Source organism: Cupressus sempervirens, chromosome 4 (genome assembly GCF_028749045.1).
Source record: "Cupressus sempervirens isolate cs-2001-9-10 chromosome 4, ASM2874904v1, whole genome shotgun sequence".
Classification (NCBI taxonomy): domain Eukaryota; kingdom Viridiplantae; phylum Streptophyta; class Pinopsida; order Cupressales; family Cupressaceae; genus Cupressus; species Cupressus sempervirens.
The window spans coordinates 319,606,094-319,624,433 of NC_143121.1; the positions used below are offsets into that span (position 1 = coordinate 319,606,094).

General features: G+C 37.9%; 1 protein-coding gene across 2 annotated transcripts in view; it reads right to left on the minus strand.

Annotated features, from left to right (window-relative positions):
- Nucleotides 1–1,725: 1,725 nt before the first annotated feature.
- The window catches only part of LOC149561315 (uncharacterized), a 126,444-nt gene continuing 109,829 nt past the window's right edge, over nucleotides 1,726–18,340 (minus strand). The window contains exons 5-6 of one of the 2 annotated variants that reach the window (XM_089825081.1): nucleotides 2,882–2,929; nucleotides 1,726–2,664 (exon numbers count right to left, since the gene is read on the minus strand). In XM_089825081.1, the coding sequence (XP_089681207.1) occupies nucleotides 2,488–2,664; nucleotides 2,882–2,929 (225 nt within the window). In that variant the 3' untranslated portion in view covers nucleotides 1,726–2,487. The remainder of the gene's footprint in view (nucleotides 2,665–2,881; nucleotides 2,930–18,340) is intronic. The other variant, XM_089825082.1, reaches the window with a different exon arrangement.

Consider the following 18,340-nt stretch of genomic DNA (forward strand, 5'->3'; position numbering starts at 1 on the left):
CTACAAATAATCGCAACAAATGACATGTCAGTGGCCATCTTATTAATCTTTGCCTCAGTCTCCTCTTCTAGCAAAATAGCTATACAACAACAAACTAGGAAAAGGACAGTCTATGCATAAGAACTTGCACTAAAACTAGAAGGGCATCCGACAACCTCTTTAGCTAGCAAAGGCTAGCAAAGGAAAAGCGATAGCTAAAGCCCTAGCAACATACGTTGGGCCAACTCCACCACCGTTTGAAGTACCATCCATAGGGAATCTACTCAAAACCCTAGTCGCAACAAATGAATCATGAACGAAAGCCAGCTCAGAAAAAGGCTAAGAAATTTGCCCTCCAACAGTATTGGTGGACACCAAATTTGTTCAAGCATGAACTTAGCCGTTGTTGAGACCCTAGGACTCGAAGGCAACACAACAAACCTGGCAGCAAAAGTCAAGGACCCAGCCCCAGTCACAAACATTGTTGCAAATGGAGCACCAAAAACTGACATCAACACTGCAAAAGCAGACATGGACTTTTACCCCACATCATCCAACACCACATCAACACCAATGGAAGCCACACCAAACACTAAGGAAACGTCAATAGGAAGAAAGGGAACAACTGAAGCAACACATATCCTCTACGATCACCAAGGTCACTGATTGCAGAGAAGCAAACAATAGGAAATGCCCCATTGGAAGGCATGTTGATAGTAGGCAAGGCACCATGAGCGTCATTTGAACTTGCAGCACGGGCATTTGCAGAGCAAGAACCCATGCTCTCTATCACAGAAAAATCCTTTTACAATTCTTCAATTTTTTCCATAGCAACAAGACTTGCCGCAAGTCTAGGGGGTCATCCGGGTCGGGAAGTTGAGTTGCCTTGGCCGGGTCAAAATGACATGTGACCTTGACTTGGTGGGTCAACTGCGGTGACTCGCCCAACTCGACTGACTCGGTTGGCTGACTCAGCTAACTCATCTAACTCGTCTGACTTTTAATTTTTTGTTTTCAAAATTTTTTTAATACATCTAAAATTTACCTTTGTACTTATGTAATCGATGTATGCTATATATGTGATTAAATTACCTTCTATTTCATGATGTTATTGTGTCTTTAAGCTATATTCAATAATGGGTGCATGGAATTTCTTTAAATCCTAAAAATCTCTAAATTTCAAGGATTTTGTCACTTTGTCGAGTTGCAAGTGAGTCTGGGCCAGGTCAGGAGTCGATTTACCCTTCCCGAGTCCGGGTCGGGTCTTGGTCTCGTTACTTTGATTTTTTGTTTGTTTAATCATGATAATTACAAGAGTTAAGACTCAGTAATCAATGAAGGCTTCTCTTTCAAAATAATTAAAATACAACTTTGAAAAATCTTCGATGCCTTTACTCTATGATAGAATTCCTTGGTCTATGTTTTGAAAACAAATGTTTGATTGTTGAACTTCCTTCTATACTCGTGACTGGATATTGTAGTTGCTGCTGAATCTGACTTGATCATGATTATTTTCTTTTTTCTTTGTAGTCTACTTTCTATGCATAAACTATCTATGAAAATGGCCATCCAGCTTCTAGGATTTATCGATTCAAAGTTACCTTCAAACATTATAACTTATGGGTTAGTGTGTTGTAAGGGGTGGTAAAACATTTCTGTAGCATTAGGCATCAATGAAAATTACTACTGCTCAGCTTTTGAACACCACAGTATACATTCAAGTGCATAAGAAATGCAGTTACCAAATTTGGTGAAAAAGTGCAAGATATACACCAGCTTGCCTTCCAAAAATAAGAACTACTTGGGTTTATAGTACATACAGATTATTTAACCAATAATTTGATCTAGCAGATGTTCCAAAGATTGAAAATCACTTGAATAGAGACATTACAATGCCTTCGTGAGACCTCAAACATACCAACAAGATCAAGTATACTGGGAAGTCCAAGGTTATCATTTACCCATTTCTGATAATATTACCTTCAATTTGAGTATTTTGGCATCAAAAAGGTCCATGGATACTGCTAAACTTGAAAGCATTTCAATCATGAGAAGACTGCACATGTTTCATAATTAATAGCTTTTCGAACGAAACTGGAGCAAAATATCTCTCATGTTCTTGGATTGTTGTGGGTATGTCCTCCCTCACTCCTAATGTCAAGATATCATATTTAGTCAACTGCCCTTTAATTGTGTTGATGAAGCTATGCAGCTGTTTAACGTTTTAAGCTTTTAGGTATTAATTAGGCAGGGGAAGACAAATGCTTCAACATCCTCAATAATGAAGTATACAATTCCAAACAAAGAAATCTAAGGCCCTAGAATTACACAGGTTATCAAAGTGATTCTTACTTGACCCTCCATCTCTGATCTCATGTGAACACACTTGTAGTTCCAAAACCGTACATTGTGGAACTACTAAATCAGCTCCACTATTATAGACTTCAACATATCTTCTTTCTTCATGATAAAACCGAAATTCCAGGCAAATGCTACTTACTTAAAATTTCATGCAAATGGAGATGTAACAGAGAAAGGACCAAAATTAAATCTTGACGTTGAAGAATACAAAATCCACCACTCTCCCAGAACTCCTATCATTAGCATCTTCTTATTAAGTGATGTTACTTGAGCCAAACATAGAAGCTTATAGTCCTGAACTTCTACGTGCAGTGGTTTACCAAGCTGCATACACAAAAATCTATTTCAGAAAACAACTGGGTTTCTCCAACCATAATCAATGGTCAAAATCAGAACAAATGAATGATATAAAAGATTTGACTAGGAATATAGTTTTGCAACCGATAGCCTGCAAAAAACATTTTATCTATAACAATCAAGCATAAATTTTGAGGTTTGACAACAAATACATTGCCAAATGAGCAGAAATATTTAATCTTACCTTTAACCAGTCAAACCCATGGCTCTCAAGAAGATTTTGCTGTTGCCACTGTAAAAGTCCAATAGATAATCATTTCAATAATAGAGGGTGATACTTATCCACTTGTTTAACAAAATCATATCCAGAAACAAGAATTCGTATATTTAAATTTTATAATGAAAACCTGCAATCAATATGCAGAACATATAAATACTCTAGGATTTGCCCAAAGACGATGAAAACAACAGTGCACTCTCCTGTATCCAATGCAGCTTCTACAAAGTACAAACTCACCAATAAGTAAAAATAGGATTTAAAGGAAACTAGAATCACCTAGAACACTAATGCTCACTGAATCTTAAATATTTCCTAAGAACCAGTAGTGCCTGACTGCATCAAAGCCCAGTTTCAAAACAAATAAATCAAATGGATATGGATACCATCTCCAGTTCCAAGGATGTGCAGAAACAAAGACACGGGAATACACGACAATTATAAACCAGTCTTCCACATTTCACCAAGCACATTCTCAACACACTGATACACCTCTCCAAGGCTACGTCTATTTACATCCCCATATCTAATAATTCAGAAGACAGTCTCACCCTCCCCCTTGCTCTGAAATCAAACCCGCTGTCACTTCCATTCTAGTATCATGACTAATAGTTGCAATGTGTCTTGCAACTCAAGCATCATCTCCAAGAGAATGAAGCATGAGGAATATTTAGTCTCAAAAGGTTTCAAATAATCCTTAGAGAAGGTCCTAAAAAGTGCATGTCAAGTATGGAGGTTGTTTAGATGTCACTTGCCCACACTCAACATATCACTGAGTGCATTATTCATGGCATACACACGACGATTCCTATAGGTCACCTTAATTAATTTCATTGCAAATTCGCATACATATGCTGCATCTATCAATACTTGCACCACTTTCTGTCCCCCAAATAGTATCTCTTAGGGATTTGGATTCAGGAACTGAAGATTGACATCCTTGAGTTGTCTTGCGGCATGTCCCCAACTTGCCATATATATCACATACTAAATTCCCATTTCCCAAAATAGCACATCAAAGTTTCCCGACACAAAGGTAAAAATTATTTATTTATATTTATATAGTCCAAACATGGTTACATATTTTTGGGCAAATAAATACTAAATTAAAAATCCTATATTGGTGGGCATAAACTTTATAAGTTACCTTAGCATGTTGTGGGCATCTTAAGTTGTTGCAATGGTAATGACTCATGAGTCATGACACACCACTAATGTATATCCCAGTTGCCATAAATGGATGATTTCTTTCATGGGCTAGTTTCCTTCCAATCTTGGTTTTGTGATTTGGTGCACAATTTGAATTTTGAAATTGGTTTTATGTATGCTTGGTCTTGGCTCCAGGTTTCATTATTCAGATTACAGAATTTGCCAGGCTTTTGCTTGTATCTTCAGGTGGTTGATAAACTAGCTGAGGAGATTGAATAATGGGAGCTTGAAAGTTTCTAGGCTAAGTAACTGGTTCGAGTTCGGGTTCAAGGAACCGGTTCGCCGGTAAAAGGGGTTTGGGTTCATTCATACAAAAAACATGTAAAAATTATATATATACATATTTAAAAAGCCTAAAAGCATCAGTCAAAACTAGAATGTCACATAGTATCATAAAATCATATGATTTAAACAACAAAAACACCATATTCTTTAAAACTTGCAATCATAACATCATGAATTGTGATCATACCATCATATATTTCAAGTTCAACATCAAAGATTCAAAACACTAAAATTAAGTCATAAAAGCAAGGTCAAGTATCATTGTTTCAAGTTCAACTAATGGATTAGAAATGAGAATTAGAAGCCAACATAAGCCTCGCATTTCCACCTTTTACAGTTGATGATGTTAAAACTTTATAAAAATTACCAAAAAAGTCACTTTATTGACGTTTGCAGCGCCCAGTTTGTCAAAATTTGTGCCAAGTTCACCCAAGTTCAATCTATTTGGGCATGGTTTGCCCGGGTTCTCTTTTCCAGCCTGCCAGTTCAAACTAGGCACCTGGATTTCGAACCTTGCCTGGGCAGGTGAACTGGACCAGGACTAGGTACCAGTTCGCACCCAGTCTGCTCCGGCAGTGTCTAGGGGCGAACGAGGGTAACATAGTTTCCAAGTGATCTAAGGGGTGGAGCTAGAGAATTACCAGGTGATATAAGACGAGTCAAAAAAATACCACAGAATAATCTCATCCAAAGGTTATCATTGTACTGAAAGATTTGGCAGCGATGGCATTTCTCACTTTTTTGAGTTTGCGGTTATTGTTTAGTTTGCAGGACTTAATTGATATTTCAGTTTTATGAAGATAGTGTCAAGTGCTTGGACATGGTTCAGTTGTTTTGGGTTGTTCATATCCTTTTCCAAGCTGCCAAGGTCATCTTTGCAAGTTTAGAGAGTTCTCTTGGAGTTTGACAGGTTGCAGATTTAAAAGTTGCAGTTTGGTTATGAGTGTATTGAGGATTGCCAAAGTTCATGGCAGCATGGAGGTTAATAAAGTATGTTTGAAGTTTGACAAGCTATTCCTAAAGTTTGGTGAAGTTTGCTGTCAATCTTGCTTCTAGATTTGTATCAGATTTGCAGCATGTTTGCCCTGTAGGGTAAATTTTAACACATACGAAAAATGTAAAGTAAATGTAACAGAACAGATGTAATATAAGAGAACTCAGATATGCATATTCATTAATTTCATAAACGCTTGCAATGTATTTCAGAATGACACCAGCAATACTTCTATACTAAGTTACCCGTTCGGATTAGGTTCGAAGTTCGAAGTTCGAGAAATGGTTTGCTGGTTCGACAAAATTCTGGAAAGGGGTTTGGGTTCGTTTGGGTTCGTTAGTACAAAAACATGTAAATATATATATATATATATATATATATATATATACATTTTTATGAAGCATGAGTTAAAATTAGAATGTAGCCTAGTAGCATAAACACATTTAAACAACAAAAACTTTAAAACACCATAAACATTAACATATCATAGTGATCATACCATCATATAGTAACATAGTTCAATCAACTTCAACATCAAAGATTCAAAACATTTAAAATATCAAGTTCAAGTATCATTGTTTCACGTTCATGGTTTAGCTAATGGAATGAAAATCTATTGTGTCAAAGCAATGCTTAAGGGCTCTAACTTAATTTCTTATCGCCCCTCCCCTATTATCGTAAATGACCCAGTCGGACCCATCTCTGACTCCTACTCACTACCTTACCCTTAAATAGTAGGGGTAGGCCCCCCCATAGAATTGTAGTGCGATTCCTTGTCCATTCAAAAAGGGTGGGGTCGAAGGGTCGGTTGGTTTAAATTATTGAAACTGAGAAAATGAACTTATTTTAGATCTTGTTTAATCTTTCCATTTTGCAATTTTATACCTGGTTTTTAGCTTCTCTTAGATTTTCAGAGGTGGTTAATGATGGAAAGAAATCACTAAACATTCGAGTCTTGAGTAAATAATGCCAATCAAGATGCACTGAACTTGTAAAAGGGCTTTCAAAGCAAAGGCTGAGGCCAAAAGATGAGTTTGGCTAAAGTAATATAAACACATAAGGTGTAGAGTTGTCTCAATCATCAAGGCCAGATGCAAGTCACAGATGACTTTGATGGAAGAGATACTCATTTGTCACGTAATCTAAGTTGAAGGTTGACCCAAAATGGGGAATCAATTGATTCTGTGTTGCCTTATTTTGCTTGTAGGTTATGTACTGATGTATTTATTGGCAAGATGTCAAGGAAATGATGGGTGTAACTTCTCCTTCAGAAAGTCTTCTAAGAAGTGAATGCTTTAGAATCTATACTATGCTTTGCTTTGTTTGTTGTTCTGTCTTTGTCCGAACACTGATACGTGTTCCCATTGTTTGCTGGATTTCTGCTCTTTCATTGGCAGTCCCTTAGGCCTTTTGTTGGACATTAAAATTTATCTAGTGATCTATCTATTAATAACACCTTTTTAGGTTACATGGACGCCAAAACATTATACAAAATTGCAAATAAAACACTTAAAATCACGTCCATAGCCCCGGTTTCAAACTGGGTTCGATTTTTTGGACGTGGTTCACCCAGGTTCGAACCAAATCGAACCAAGCTTGCAAAAAGAGGACCCTGGTTGAACCAAGTTCAAACCGGACCTGAACTTGGAACCGGTTCGAACCAGAGCGTAGTCCGGAGGGGGGGGGGGAAGGTACCCGTGCAACCTAGCTTCTATATCATGACAACAACCACATCAATCATAATGTCTCTTGGAGATAAGTACATCAACATATATAGAGGTGTCGGGGGGGTGTGAGTGCCAACCGTCGGCCAACTACCTACCCCTCGACAAACACTAACAACACTAATTGCCCAACCCCCTCCCTCCGAAAAAGAAAATCGTCTCCAGATAACACAACAAAATAGGGACTAATACAATAATACAAAAGGAAATCAAGAAGGGGTCCGAGAGAGCATCCCTGAGGGAAAACCTTTATTAAGCTTACAAAATGATCAGTATAAACAATATGAGGAAATTAGAAAGTTTTCATGATAAGAAATTGCATCCAAATTTGTTTCAATCCAACTTTTTCTTCTGCTAAACCAACTTGATCAAGATTTCTCATCAAAATATGGAGCCATATTACACTTTGATCATGAATTTTCTTTGCTTGAAGGCTAGACTTTCATATTTTTCATGGAAATTTTGATCTTACAAACCACTCGAATCAGGCTTAATTTGATGAGTTCTGGTTTGTGCCTTGAAATGCTCATATTTCCATGCAAAAATCAACATAGAACTAAAATTGGACAAAAACTAGACAGTGGAAATCTAGCTGTTGTCAAGACAAAACTGCTGAGAGGGGAGTGGATTCCACCACATTGTCAAGATTAGGAAACCTGAGATGCGAGTGGATTCCACCCCGCTCTCGGGACTATTTCAAAGGAATTTGATTTACTATTCGTTTACTTTAACCTTCTCAATTCATACTTCATGGACTTCAATTCATTGTTGAGGCTCATCTTCACATTTTTCATTCTGATTGTCATTATTTATCCTTAATCTACATTACTTTTCATATTTTTTAACTTGCTTTTCCTCTAACTAATGCCACTCGATCTGATTTCTATTGTTTGTTGACCGATTATGCCAAGGCTGGGAATTTCACTCTTTTCTTTGTCTCAAAATCTGATATATCATCATAATTTTTCTTTCATTGATTAAAACTTGGATCTGACATTGTACTTGATTGGAGACCATCTTATTTTGAGTAGAATTTGAGGGTTGTCAGGATTGGGAATCTTGAGAGGTGTGGATTCCACCATGTTGCTGCGATTGGGAATCTTGAGAGAGGTACAGATTCTACCATGCTGTCAAGATTAGGAATCCTGACAGGGTAGTGAATTCCACCATGTTCTCGAGACTATTTCAAAGGGTAAAAAACTTGTTTTACTATGTATAATGTCCCTATTCTAGTATAGAACTTAGTAATACATTATATAAATAATCTATGTTCCTCGGGGAATCATACCCAACAAAGTAGGAGTTTTAGAAACGGGGACAGGGGGACAGGTGTGGGACATCCCTAGCCGTCCCCCGCAGGGGACGCCCCAAAACTTGGGGACCACTGGGAAAAAAAAGGCCGTCCCCGGTACGGAAAGGGGACACCTAGACATCCCCCAACTGTACTGGGTATGGCCAGCTGTCCCCAAATGTTTTCTATTTTTAATTTTTTAATTTTAAAAAAAAATTATGCAAAAAATTAAAAAGTGAATAATAAAAAATAATTTTAAGGCTCCTTACTAGGTCGCCGAGGTGGGCCCCACCCCTCAAAATGTGGTAGAGGCAGAATAGGAGCAGCAATCTGCTTCATTTTTCTATGTTATATTTTTTATGTTGAACATGAACATGATTATGATACATTGATACTTATTACTTTATGGCAGCCCTCTAGCCTTTGGGCGTATAGCTTTAGGCATATTTAGATTTAGATTTTCAGATTTATCATATTTATCTTCACTGATATTGATATGCATTTTGACAATTGAGTACTAAAATCGGATATTATTTCCTAGATGGCATTCAAATGTTATATGTTATGATTCTATAATGTTTAAATGACATTATCTGTGCTTAGTTTCATATGAATGGTATGTATATTTGCAAATTTCAATGTATATTTTAAAATTTCCCTATATATGTAGCCATCCTCATTTGCCACTCCCCCTGTCCCCAAAATTGTCAAAAATATTGTCATCCACGAAACCTATCACGCCATCCCCCGCCATCCCCATATCGGAAACTCAGGGTAACATAGTAAATAATTCAATAAAAAAATAACAATAATAATAATAATAAAATATAAACTATTAACCTAAATTATTATAATGGTAACCAAGGAATATAATATATTGATAGAATATGAGACAGTATTAATACATAAACATCATAAAGAATAATAATTACCTTGATAAAATGAATAAATAATGAAAGAAAATAATATACTAGTTGATAAAGTATAATATAGTACACCAATACATGAGTAATTATAATATAATCTTTATAGTATAAATAAATTATGTATTGATTAAATATAATCACAGTACAAAGTTCTGATAAATATTATAATACATACCAATAAAGGTATATACTCTAATGTAAGTATAAATAATCGAGCAATGAAAACAAGTAGATTGTTGTATATATTTCCGTCAAAGAGGATATGCAACGATTATGACAAAACATTAAAATGACGCCAACAAAATAGCAATAAGGTAATCGGTTATTGTATGAGGCCAAAAGATAATAGTCACGCCAGGCAATCAACTAGTCGTGAGGGCAATAATCGAATTTTGAATCAATAGTCACGTTGACTAACATATTCAGTTATAAATCAATTGATTACTATGGGAGGATAAGATCACTGGAAAAGAAAAAGACGAAAAGACATACCATTCGATGTCAAAAAGACTCAACCCTTCGATAAAGAGAATATAAAGCAAGAATTACGAACCAATCCAGTAGGCAGTAGGAAATAGAAGAAAGTGGTCTCATGTTGAAAAACATAATGGACAGCAATAGGAAAAAGATGAGCAAAGGGAAGATGTTACATCCCACTTTTTGTTAAGATTTAAAACTTTCCATATAGTCGTTAAGATTTCATATAAAATTGAAAATGGTTGATTAATTTGATTATTCGTTATAGATTCTTGTGAATTGAAAATGGCTGGTTAAATTGGTTATTCATTATAAGTTCATGTGAATTGGAAATATTAGTTATTCATTATGAATTCCTATGAGTTAGAAATGGTTGGTTAATATGATTATTGATATGAATACAATTGGATGATCTAGAAGTATGTTTTCACCTTGTTGTTTCTCCTTGCAGGCGCAACAAAGGGCAGGAGCATTGATGGAGAGGAATTAGGGCATGAGCATTAACATGTCACCAAGGTATCAGGTGTCCATCTAAACCATTTTTGGCTAAGGAAAAAGCCCACTAGGACAAACTAAATGATAGCAAGTGTCCACCATGAGCTGACTATGTCGCCTAATCAAAAGATACATACATACATACATACATACATACATACATACATATATATATATATATATATATGAACAATAAGAGAAATAATATTGTTACCTTTATATTTGAACCTAGGAGTTATGCAGCATCTAACGTTGGATATGTTATATTATAAATAATACCTATGGTACCTAGTTATATTTGTAGTACTCCATTATACATATACATTTGTTTACATGCACCTTGGAATAACGCATACGTACATACATGTATACGTATGCCTTAATGCATATGTACATATATGTATACATATATTCTAATGTAACACATATGTATGTGTATAAACAACATGTACAAGTACACTTAGATAATATGAGTATTATCTATAATAATGTGTGAGAAGACCAAGTACCAAATCAAATTAATTCATCTTGTATAGCCTAGCGGCCTCTTATGTTCCATTTAATCTTTTGGCCTTCTTTATTTTTCATATTTTTCCAAGATTGCAAACGAACACCTTGCCACCTTGCATATTATCCATGCACGTAACTCCTTGTGCCCATTCATTACTGTAATAACTGAGCCTTTCTATATAGTTGGCAATCATAGACAACAATCATAGACAATAAGCGGCTTGCTCTAAATTCATCCAATTACTATTGCTATTCTGCAGTGATCGATTAGAAATAAACTTCTCAACAATTTATTTCTGTACAAAACGATTCAGACTCATTGGAGACTATAGCCCAGCCAGTAAGAAGCACAAGATATTTACATCACATCCTCTTGTCAAGTCGTATCGCTTGAGTTTCTTTTCCATGTTATTAATGCTTAGTCGATAGCAGACTATTGTGCATAAATCTTTTCTTGTTTCTATGGTCCAATCAACCTTGAATATTGCATGCAAGCAAGTACAAACTAATGATGATCTGTCATACCAATCTTGCATGAAGCTGTGTCTTACAATCTGGTTATGTTTTCTTGATCTTTAATCACTCTTAAAACTTATGTATTGTGATGAGGAGAACATTGTGTAAGCCGTATGCTAAATAGTATAGAGGCATTGAACTCATATGCCTCTAAGATTATGAAGGCACACCCCCTTTGTTGAGGGGTGTCTAATTGCTTAGAAATTATCATTGTTTCTTACCTTCATTCAGAAAACTCCTTAAAAGAAAAGAACGTGCTGTTGTTTCATTTAACAAGCATGACGAAAGCTGGACGGATTACACCAGGAATCATCAAGGATGGCCAAGATTGGCCGAGTTGAGTGGTTTGGTCCATGTAAAGTGGACTTTAAGAGCAATCTGCAGAAAAAACAAATGATGTGTCAGAATGAAGATGAAATTACAATCTAGTCAACTCATGGGGGGATTGGGTATGGTTTAAGTCTGCAAGTCGAGCAATAGGTGATCAGGCATATAGAGTCCTTTGGAAATCCTGGCTAGGGTAGGTTTAGTGGCAAATGATGTTGCTATGATCACTAAGGTTTGGATACCTCATAGTCGGATGGACAATTTGTTCGAAGGGTTCCACAGTCTAGCTGGCTATGTAGTTGACATCTCTAACACCACAATGCTCAGGTGGCAGGACAAGATGGTGTACTCGCACCTTGTCTCGTGCAGGGTAGGGCCATTCTTGGTTGAGAATGATTGGGGATTGCACTAGGTCCATGGTTGGGAGGTTAACCCTCTGTGAATTCTTCTCTCCTCCAATGACAAGACTTGTACAAGCTAGATGAGTTGTGCTTCAATTAACATGGTGTGATATGAACTTTGCTACTATTTTCATTTCATTTGTATCTTATTTCAGTATCAGCTACATAAATTATGCAATTATTTTCCTTTTCTATTTATATGAAATGGTAGTTGAAATATTTCAGTTAGATAACGTTCACTTATCATGTGTAATATATTTCGTTAAATTAATTTCATCAAAGGTAATAAATCTTTCAATTGGTAGTTAAGGCTTATCATGAGAATGCAGTTTAATCAGTTTAAATCATTAATCCCTTGGATGTGAATAGGTAGATAGCTTTCTTTATTCAATAAACTAAAGAGTATTTAAGGATTAGAATATTTAGTTCTTACAAAAGATTAATAGAGAAAACATACAATCATGGTGGGCCTTAGAAGTGTCGTACATAAGAATGGGATTAAAATTTCTTTTTAATAAAATACCCTAATTAAAACACATCAGACCCTTTCACATTATAGAGAGCTATCTATTCTACCTTAGAAGACTCACATTCAATAAATAGGTGTTGGCAACCTGGAGGAAAAATGGATATTCAACATTTGTCCACATCCCAATCCATTGAAGAGATGCTAAAATCAGGTGCTTGGGAGAGTCGGCAATCAAAGAATGAAGAATAAAGTCTAAAAGGGATAATAGATTTCATAGTCTCCAAGCTATTTAACCAACCTCTTAAATTACAAATGCCCATGTTACAGGTCTTATCAAATCCTCGATTGCTACTCAAAAGGAAAGTGGTAGAAATAGTATTGCAATTACATCTGCATTGATAAACTCACTGATCATTATTGAGACCAAAAAGTATTGGATTCAACAACAATAGTTCTCATCCTTAGTTAAGAACTCTAAGTTGGTAATATAATCCTGAGTAGTCACTAGATACTCCTGAAGCTTTGGAATTGTCAAAGAGAAAGAAGAAAATCAAAGATCAAGTAATACAATAAGGAACACATATGTGATTGGCATCAATTTGGAGTTACTAATTTAAGATAGAAACAAAGAAGTCCTTGACTATAGTGATATAAATAAATATTATCAACTACACCATCTTCATATTCAGGCATTTATAGTAAGAAATAAAGATTTTTGGAAGGATGTTGGGCTTGTAAACTGGATTAGGAGATAACTGTCTTGATTTCCTAGCCTGGCCAACTAGGGGACATTACAGTGGTATTAGAGCATGATCTTACCATCCTGCAAGGAAAACTTAAAGGCAAGGAATTGTGAAGGCTTTCCTTAAAATTGAAGTGTCAATATATGATATTACGAATCTATGTAAAGAGTGACACGAGATCCCTTCTCAAATAGATATTTTGATAGTAATGAACACATACAAGTTAGAAATAAAGATGTTAATCAAGGCAATGTTGATCTTATCTAGATTATGCCCAACTTATCAAGGATGCACTAGCATATGATGAGTTCATGTTGCAATCAAGAAGAATACACATATTACCATGAAGGAGAGGGAAGCCAATAGAGCTTTGAAGATGCTTGACCAGAGCCACGACAACAACCAAAGCAATCTGTAATGTATAAATTTATTTTCATTATTATTATTAAGAAACATTTAAAATATAAGAATAAATAAGGGAAAGAGTGGCAATTAAGGGAGAACTATTGTAGTAGTATTTACCTTATAGGGTAAATGGTTTATTAATGCATTCAGATAATAGACAAGAACATGTAACACAAACATATTCCTCTTATTATTCGCATGTATACAGAAGATACTACAATATTTGATATGATTGATATGATGCCAAATGTTTCCTTTCTGTTCAAGTACATATATCTGTCCGAAGGGGTGACTCAACCGTCACGCAACCTTTCGGTTCTAATCTACCCGTCGGCTATACAATGTTTACCGACAACATCATTCCCCCCAAAAAGAAAGTCGTCTCTGGATGACACAAAAAAAAAAATTAACTAAGACGACTCAAGTGGATGCGTCCCTAAGTGCGTAGGTCGGCTTCATCGCAGCTGATACACTTGCTAGGTACGGACCTCTAAATCAGCTCGGATCTGGGAGTTCTCTTCCACTACCTCCTTCAGCATTACTGTGACCTCTTGGCATTTAGCTTCTTTTTGGTCATGGGCTATCTTTGCTGACTCCTTCTCTTGTAGCACTACTGCAAGTTGTTGTTCTACCTCCTATTTCCCTCGAGTTGTGCTAACAATGTTGTTCGCTCTATTTCCCATGCAATCTGTTGGGTGGCAAGTCGGTTGGCCATGTCCTCCTGAGCCTTTTCTGCGACTTCCCAAGCTTCTTTCCCAACCTCTGCTTGTTGTCTCTCTGTGAGCACCAACTCTACCAGGAGCTTGCTTTTCTTTGTGATGTTGGTGAGGCAGGAATGGATATCCTTATCCTTTTCCTCTGCTACAGGTATAGAGCCCTCCGTTCGTACCCTCCTTTCTGCTTTCTCCAATGCCACTATACTCTGATCTCCTACCTCTAGCAATGAAGGGACCTCGACAACTTTGCTATTCGACCATATCGCCTCTAACTGTAGGTCCTCTCTCATGGGAGACTGGATGGAAGGGCCTCTGGCAACAGGGGGAAGTAGTCGCCATCTCAGATACTCACTCACATGACTCGATGAGCTAATCTGTACGACTGCTCGAGCTTGGTGCTCTGTTTTCGGCATGCTCAAATCAGCACCCTCACCTACTGCATCATCCAACAGTGCATCGGCTATCGTGACTATTGCATCCGTCCCAATCACCTCTAGTTGGAACTGCTCCTATGCCCTTCTCTCACTATGTCCTACCTCCATAGCTATCAACTCTACTACTGAATGTGGCTGAGGCATAGTCAGTGCTGTTGACTGGGGTAATGCATGCTCCTGTTGTTCCCTCCCCTCCTCTGGCTGAACCGCTAGCTATGGTTGTGTCTCCATGTGTGTATCTGTCGATGATGTTGTCCCTCGAAAATTTGAGGGTTGAGTGGCCACTCGCTGTGAAGATGCTCCTGTTGGCCGTGGTCTGGGGTTTAGGGTGACTGAGGTCATCACCACTAGTTGTCTGAACTACCTGAACCCCAAAATGTGAACATCTGCCATAGTGTCTACATGCGGTGCTGTAAGAGATGGCGTAGCTACCACTGGTGCAGCCGTCAATTGACGCTAAAAGTGAAGTAGGGTTGTTGTGATCACCTTGACTTCCTCATCCTCTTCCTCCTCATCTTGCTCCACCTCCTCCATTTCCTCTGAGTTGTCCTCTTCAGAAGATGTTTCCTGTCGGTCACTATCTGTGTTTCCGAATTCATCTATCTCCTGCCGCATCCTCTTCTGACCAACAGCTTTCTGCCCTCCAGGTGTGCCTAAATGTCTCCACTGCATTATTGGAGGCTCGTCGGTTACTGTCAGGCTTGATTGGATTTCAAGCCTTTCGTTCGGTATCATCCTTGCAGTCGCCTCCAAAAAGAATCGCAGTGGCATGTAAAATGTTTTATGCTGCAATGTCATGAACTCATCCATGCGCACGACCAATAGAGAAGCGCAATCGTAAACCCTCTTGTTCATGAGTTCATTCATCATACTGACCTGTAGAAAAGAGATATCTGATGCTCTACTTGACCCTGTAAGTTGATTCTTCATTAAGTCCATGAGGCACCTCCAATGGCCTTCCCTGATGTCTGATTTTCGCAACCCTCTTCCCCTCGAGGTGTTGGTAAGGGCATCTTTCTTATGTTGTGAGAGTTCCCCGCACACTAATTCCACCAGGTGCAATTTTCTCTCTTTGTCCATCTTTTTTGGCTTGCTGTCAATTTTCTTTCCTCCTTGTGCCGACCCTGGTATGCCAAATACTCTAGTGAAGTCAGTTGGCCGAAATGATATTATTAAGTCATATCCCAAATATGGAAAAGAACTCTTGTGAGAATGCCTATCATATGCCTCAATCATGGTATGCAGGACACCTTCGAAATCCCGAATACAAAAGTCTGGCATTCGGGTTGCCCACTCTACCTGTGCCCTCCGTATGCTTGCTTTGACGAGGTGGTCATCGGGACTTTCATTCCACCACTTTCTACATTCCAACCCATTCAACCCTTCGAATGCTATGTTCTGTGGTGTTTGGTGTACATTTGGCTGGTTCTGCACTTTGGCCCTTTGTTTCCCCTTGTCTTTTCTGCTTACCTGCACTCCTGAAGGCAATGTCTGCACATTTCGACTCATGCTGCTACTTTCTGCTTCCTTCTCCAATTTCTTCTGCCATGCACACTTGCCTGCAGAGTCCATACCCTTTCTTGATTGTTGCCACAAAAACAGTTTCTCTAACTGCCATCACTATCTGCTAGGCGTACAATTGTAGGGACACCACACGTGCTTCTCCTGTATTCAAAATGTTCCCAATTCTCCTTCCTTTATGATGTATAGCTTCCTTCCTCCTGTTACAATATGTCTTGGCCGTACGGCTTTACTTTTTCCCTGTCATTGCTTGCTTCCTAAAATACTCAAGCCATATAGACCACCGTACGATGCTTATATTCTTTTTTTCGAGCCGTATGGACCACACTATTACCTCTTCTGTCCTCCTTTTATGTCATACAGTCAATGCTCTTTTCTTTCGTACTAATCATGTAATCTCCTTCTAGTCGTACGGTTGCAACCTTGTTGTACGGTGTCAACATTGCAGTATAGTGTCGACCTTTGTTGTACGGTGTTTGCTTTTTATGATCTCCAGTCTTGTAGCCGTACGGTGTTTTATTTCTCACTTTCCTCGGTCTGTACGGTTGTTTGCTGTCCATACGGGTTGCTTGATGTCTGTACGGTACTCTTGTTTATCCATATGGTACTTCTAATGCTCGTATGGTGCTTGTAATGTCTGTCCGAACAATAGGCATCTACTTGGTCGTATGGTGATAGCTTCTTGTCCATACGGTGCCTCCAGGCCGTACGGTACTGTTACCTTGTCCTGTACTTGTCGTACGGTGCTTACTATTTGTGGTCTAAGCAAAATTATATCCTCCCATTGCTTCTCTGCTTTTACTTCTTGATTGTGTTCTCCTTAGACCAATGTCTTGTATATATACCATGAGCCTTTGATTATTTGTCTTACTTTATTATTTTTACTTCTTATTACTTATTCATACTTTATTTTATTTTCCCTCTGAATTTGCTCGTTGTAGGGTTTTGGTTTAGAGATGAAGTTTCATCTCCTACTTTGTGCTTCGCCTACCTTACGGTAAATTTTGAGTTTTGAACCGTTAACTGGTTTTGTTACCTCGTTTCCATCCAATGTCCACAATTTAATGCTTCCATTGTTGTCTACTCTGATTTTAAATGGTCTGAGCCATTTCACCTTGAATTATCCAAGCCTGACCTCATTATGCCCATTATATTTTAGTACTAACTAGCCAGGTTGGAACCTATTTATTTTTAGATGTTTATCATGCCACGCTTTGCGCTTTTTCTGTATCACCTCTGTGGCCCATTGTGCCGACAGTCGCTTTTCCTCAAGTTTATTAAGACTATGCAATCTTTCCCTTAGGCTTTCCATGTCGCCTAACTTATTCTCAATCGCAATCCTCAAACTTGGTACCATAAATTTTGCCGATACCAGTGCCTCTTGTCCAAACATTAATTGGAACGGTGTGTGTCCCGTTGTCACTTTGTATGTCGTTCGATATGCCCAGAGTGCAGACGGTAGTTTTTCTTCCTAGTCTTCGCCTTCTACCGCACATGACTTGTAAATTACTGCTACTAAGATTTTGTTTGTAGCCTCGGCTTGTTTGTTCGCTCTTGGGTAGTACGGGCTCAACAAAGAGATATATTTTGAATTTTGTTGTTAATAGTTTGATGACGTGATTGACAAAATGCCCTCCACGGTCGCTTGTTATCTGAAGTGGAATCCCATATCGAGTGATTATTTGTTCATATATGAATTTCGTTGTACTAATTGCCGAGTTGTCTGGTAGGGCCCGTGCCTCTACCCACTTCATCAAGTACTCTGTAGCTACGACTGTATCGACATCGGTGTACTCGACTCACTTTCAGGGGTCCCACGAAATCCAATCCCCATTGCTTGAATAGTTCTTGTGTGTGTGAGGGGTTAAGCGGCATAAAATCTCTCTTCAATGGCTACACATTCTCGTGCATCGTTGTATACTGTTGGCCACCATAGTCCTACCAGTAGTATCTTTCATGTCGTTGTATCGGGTCCTATATGTC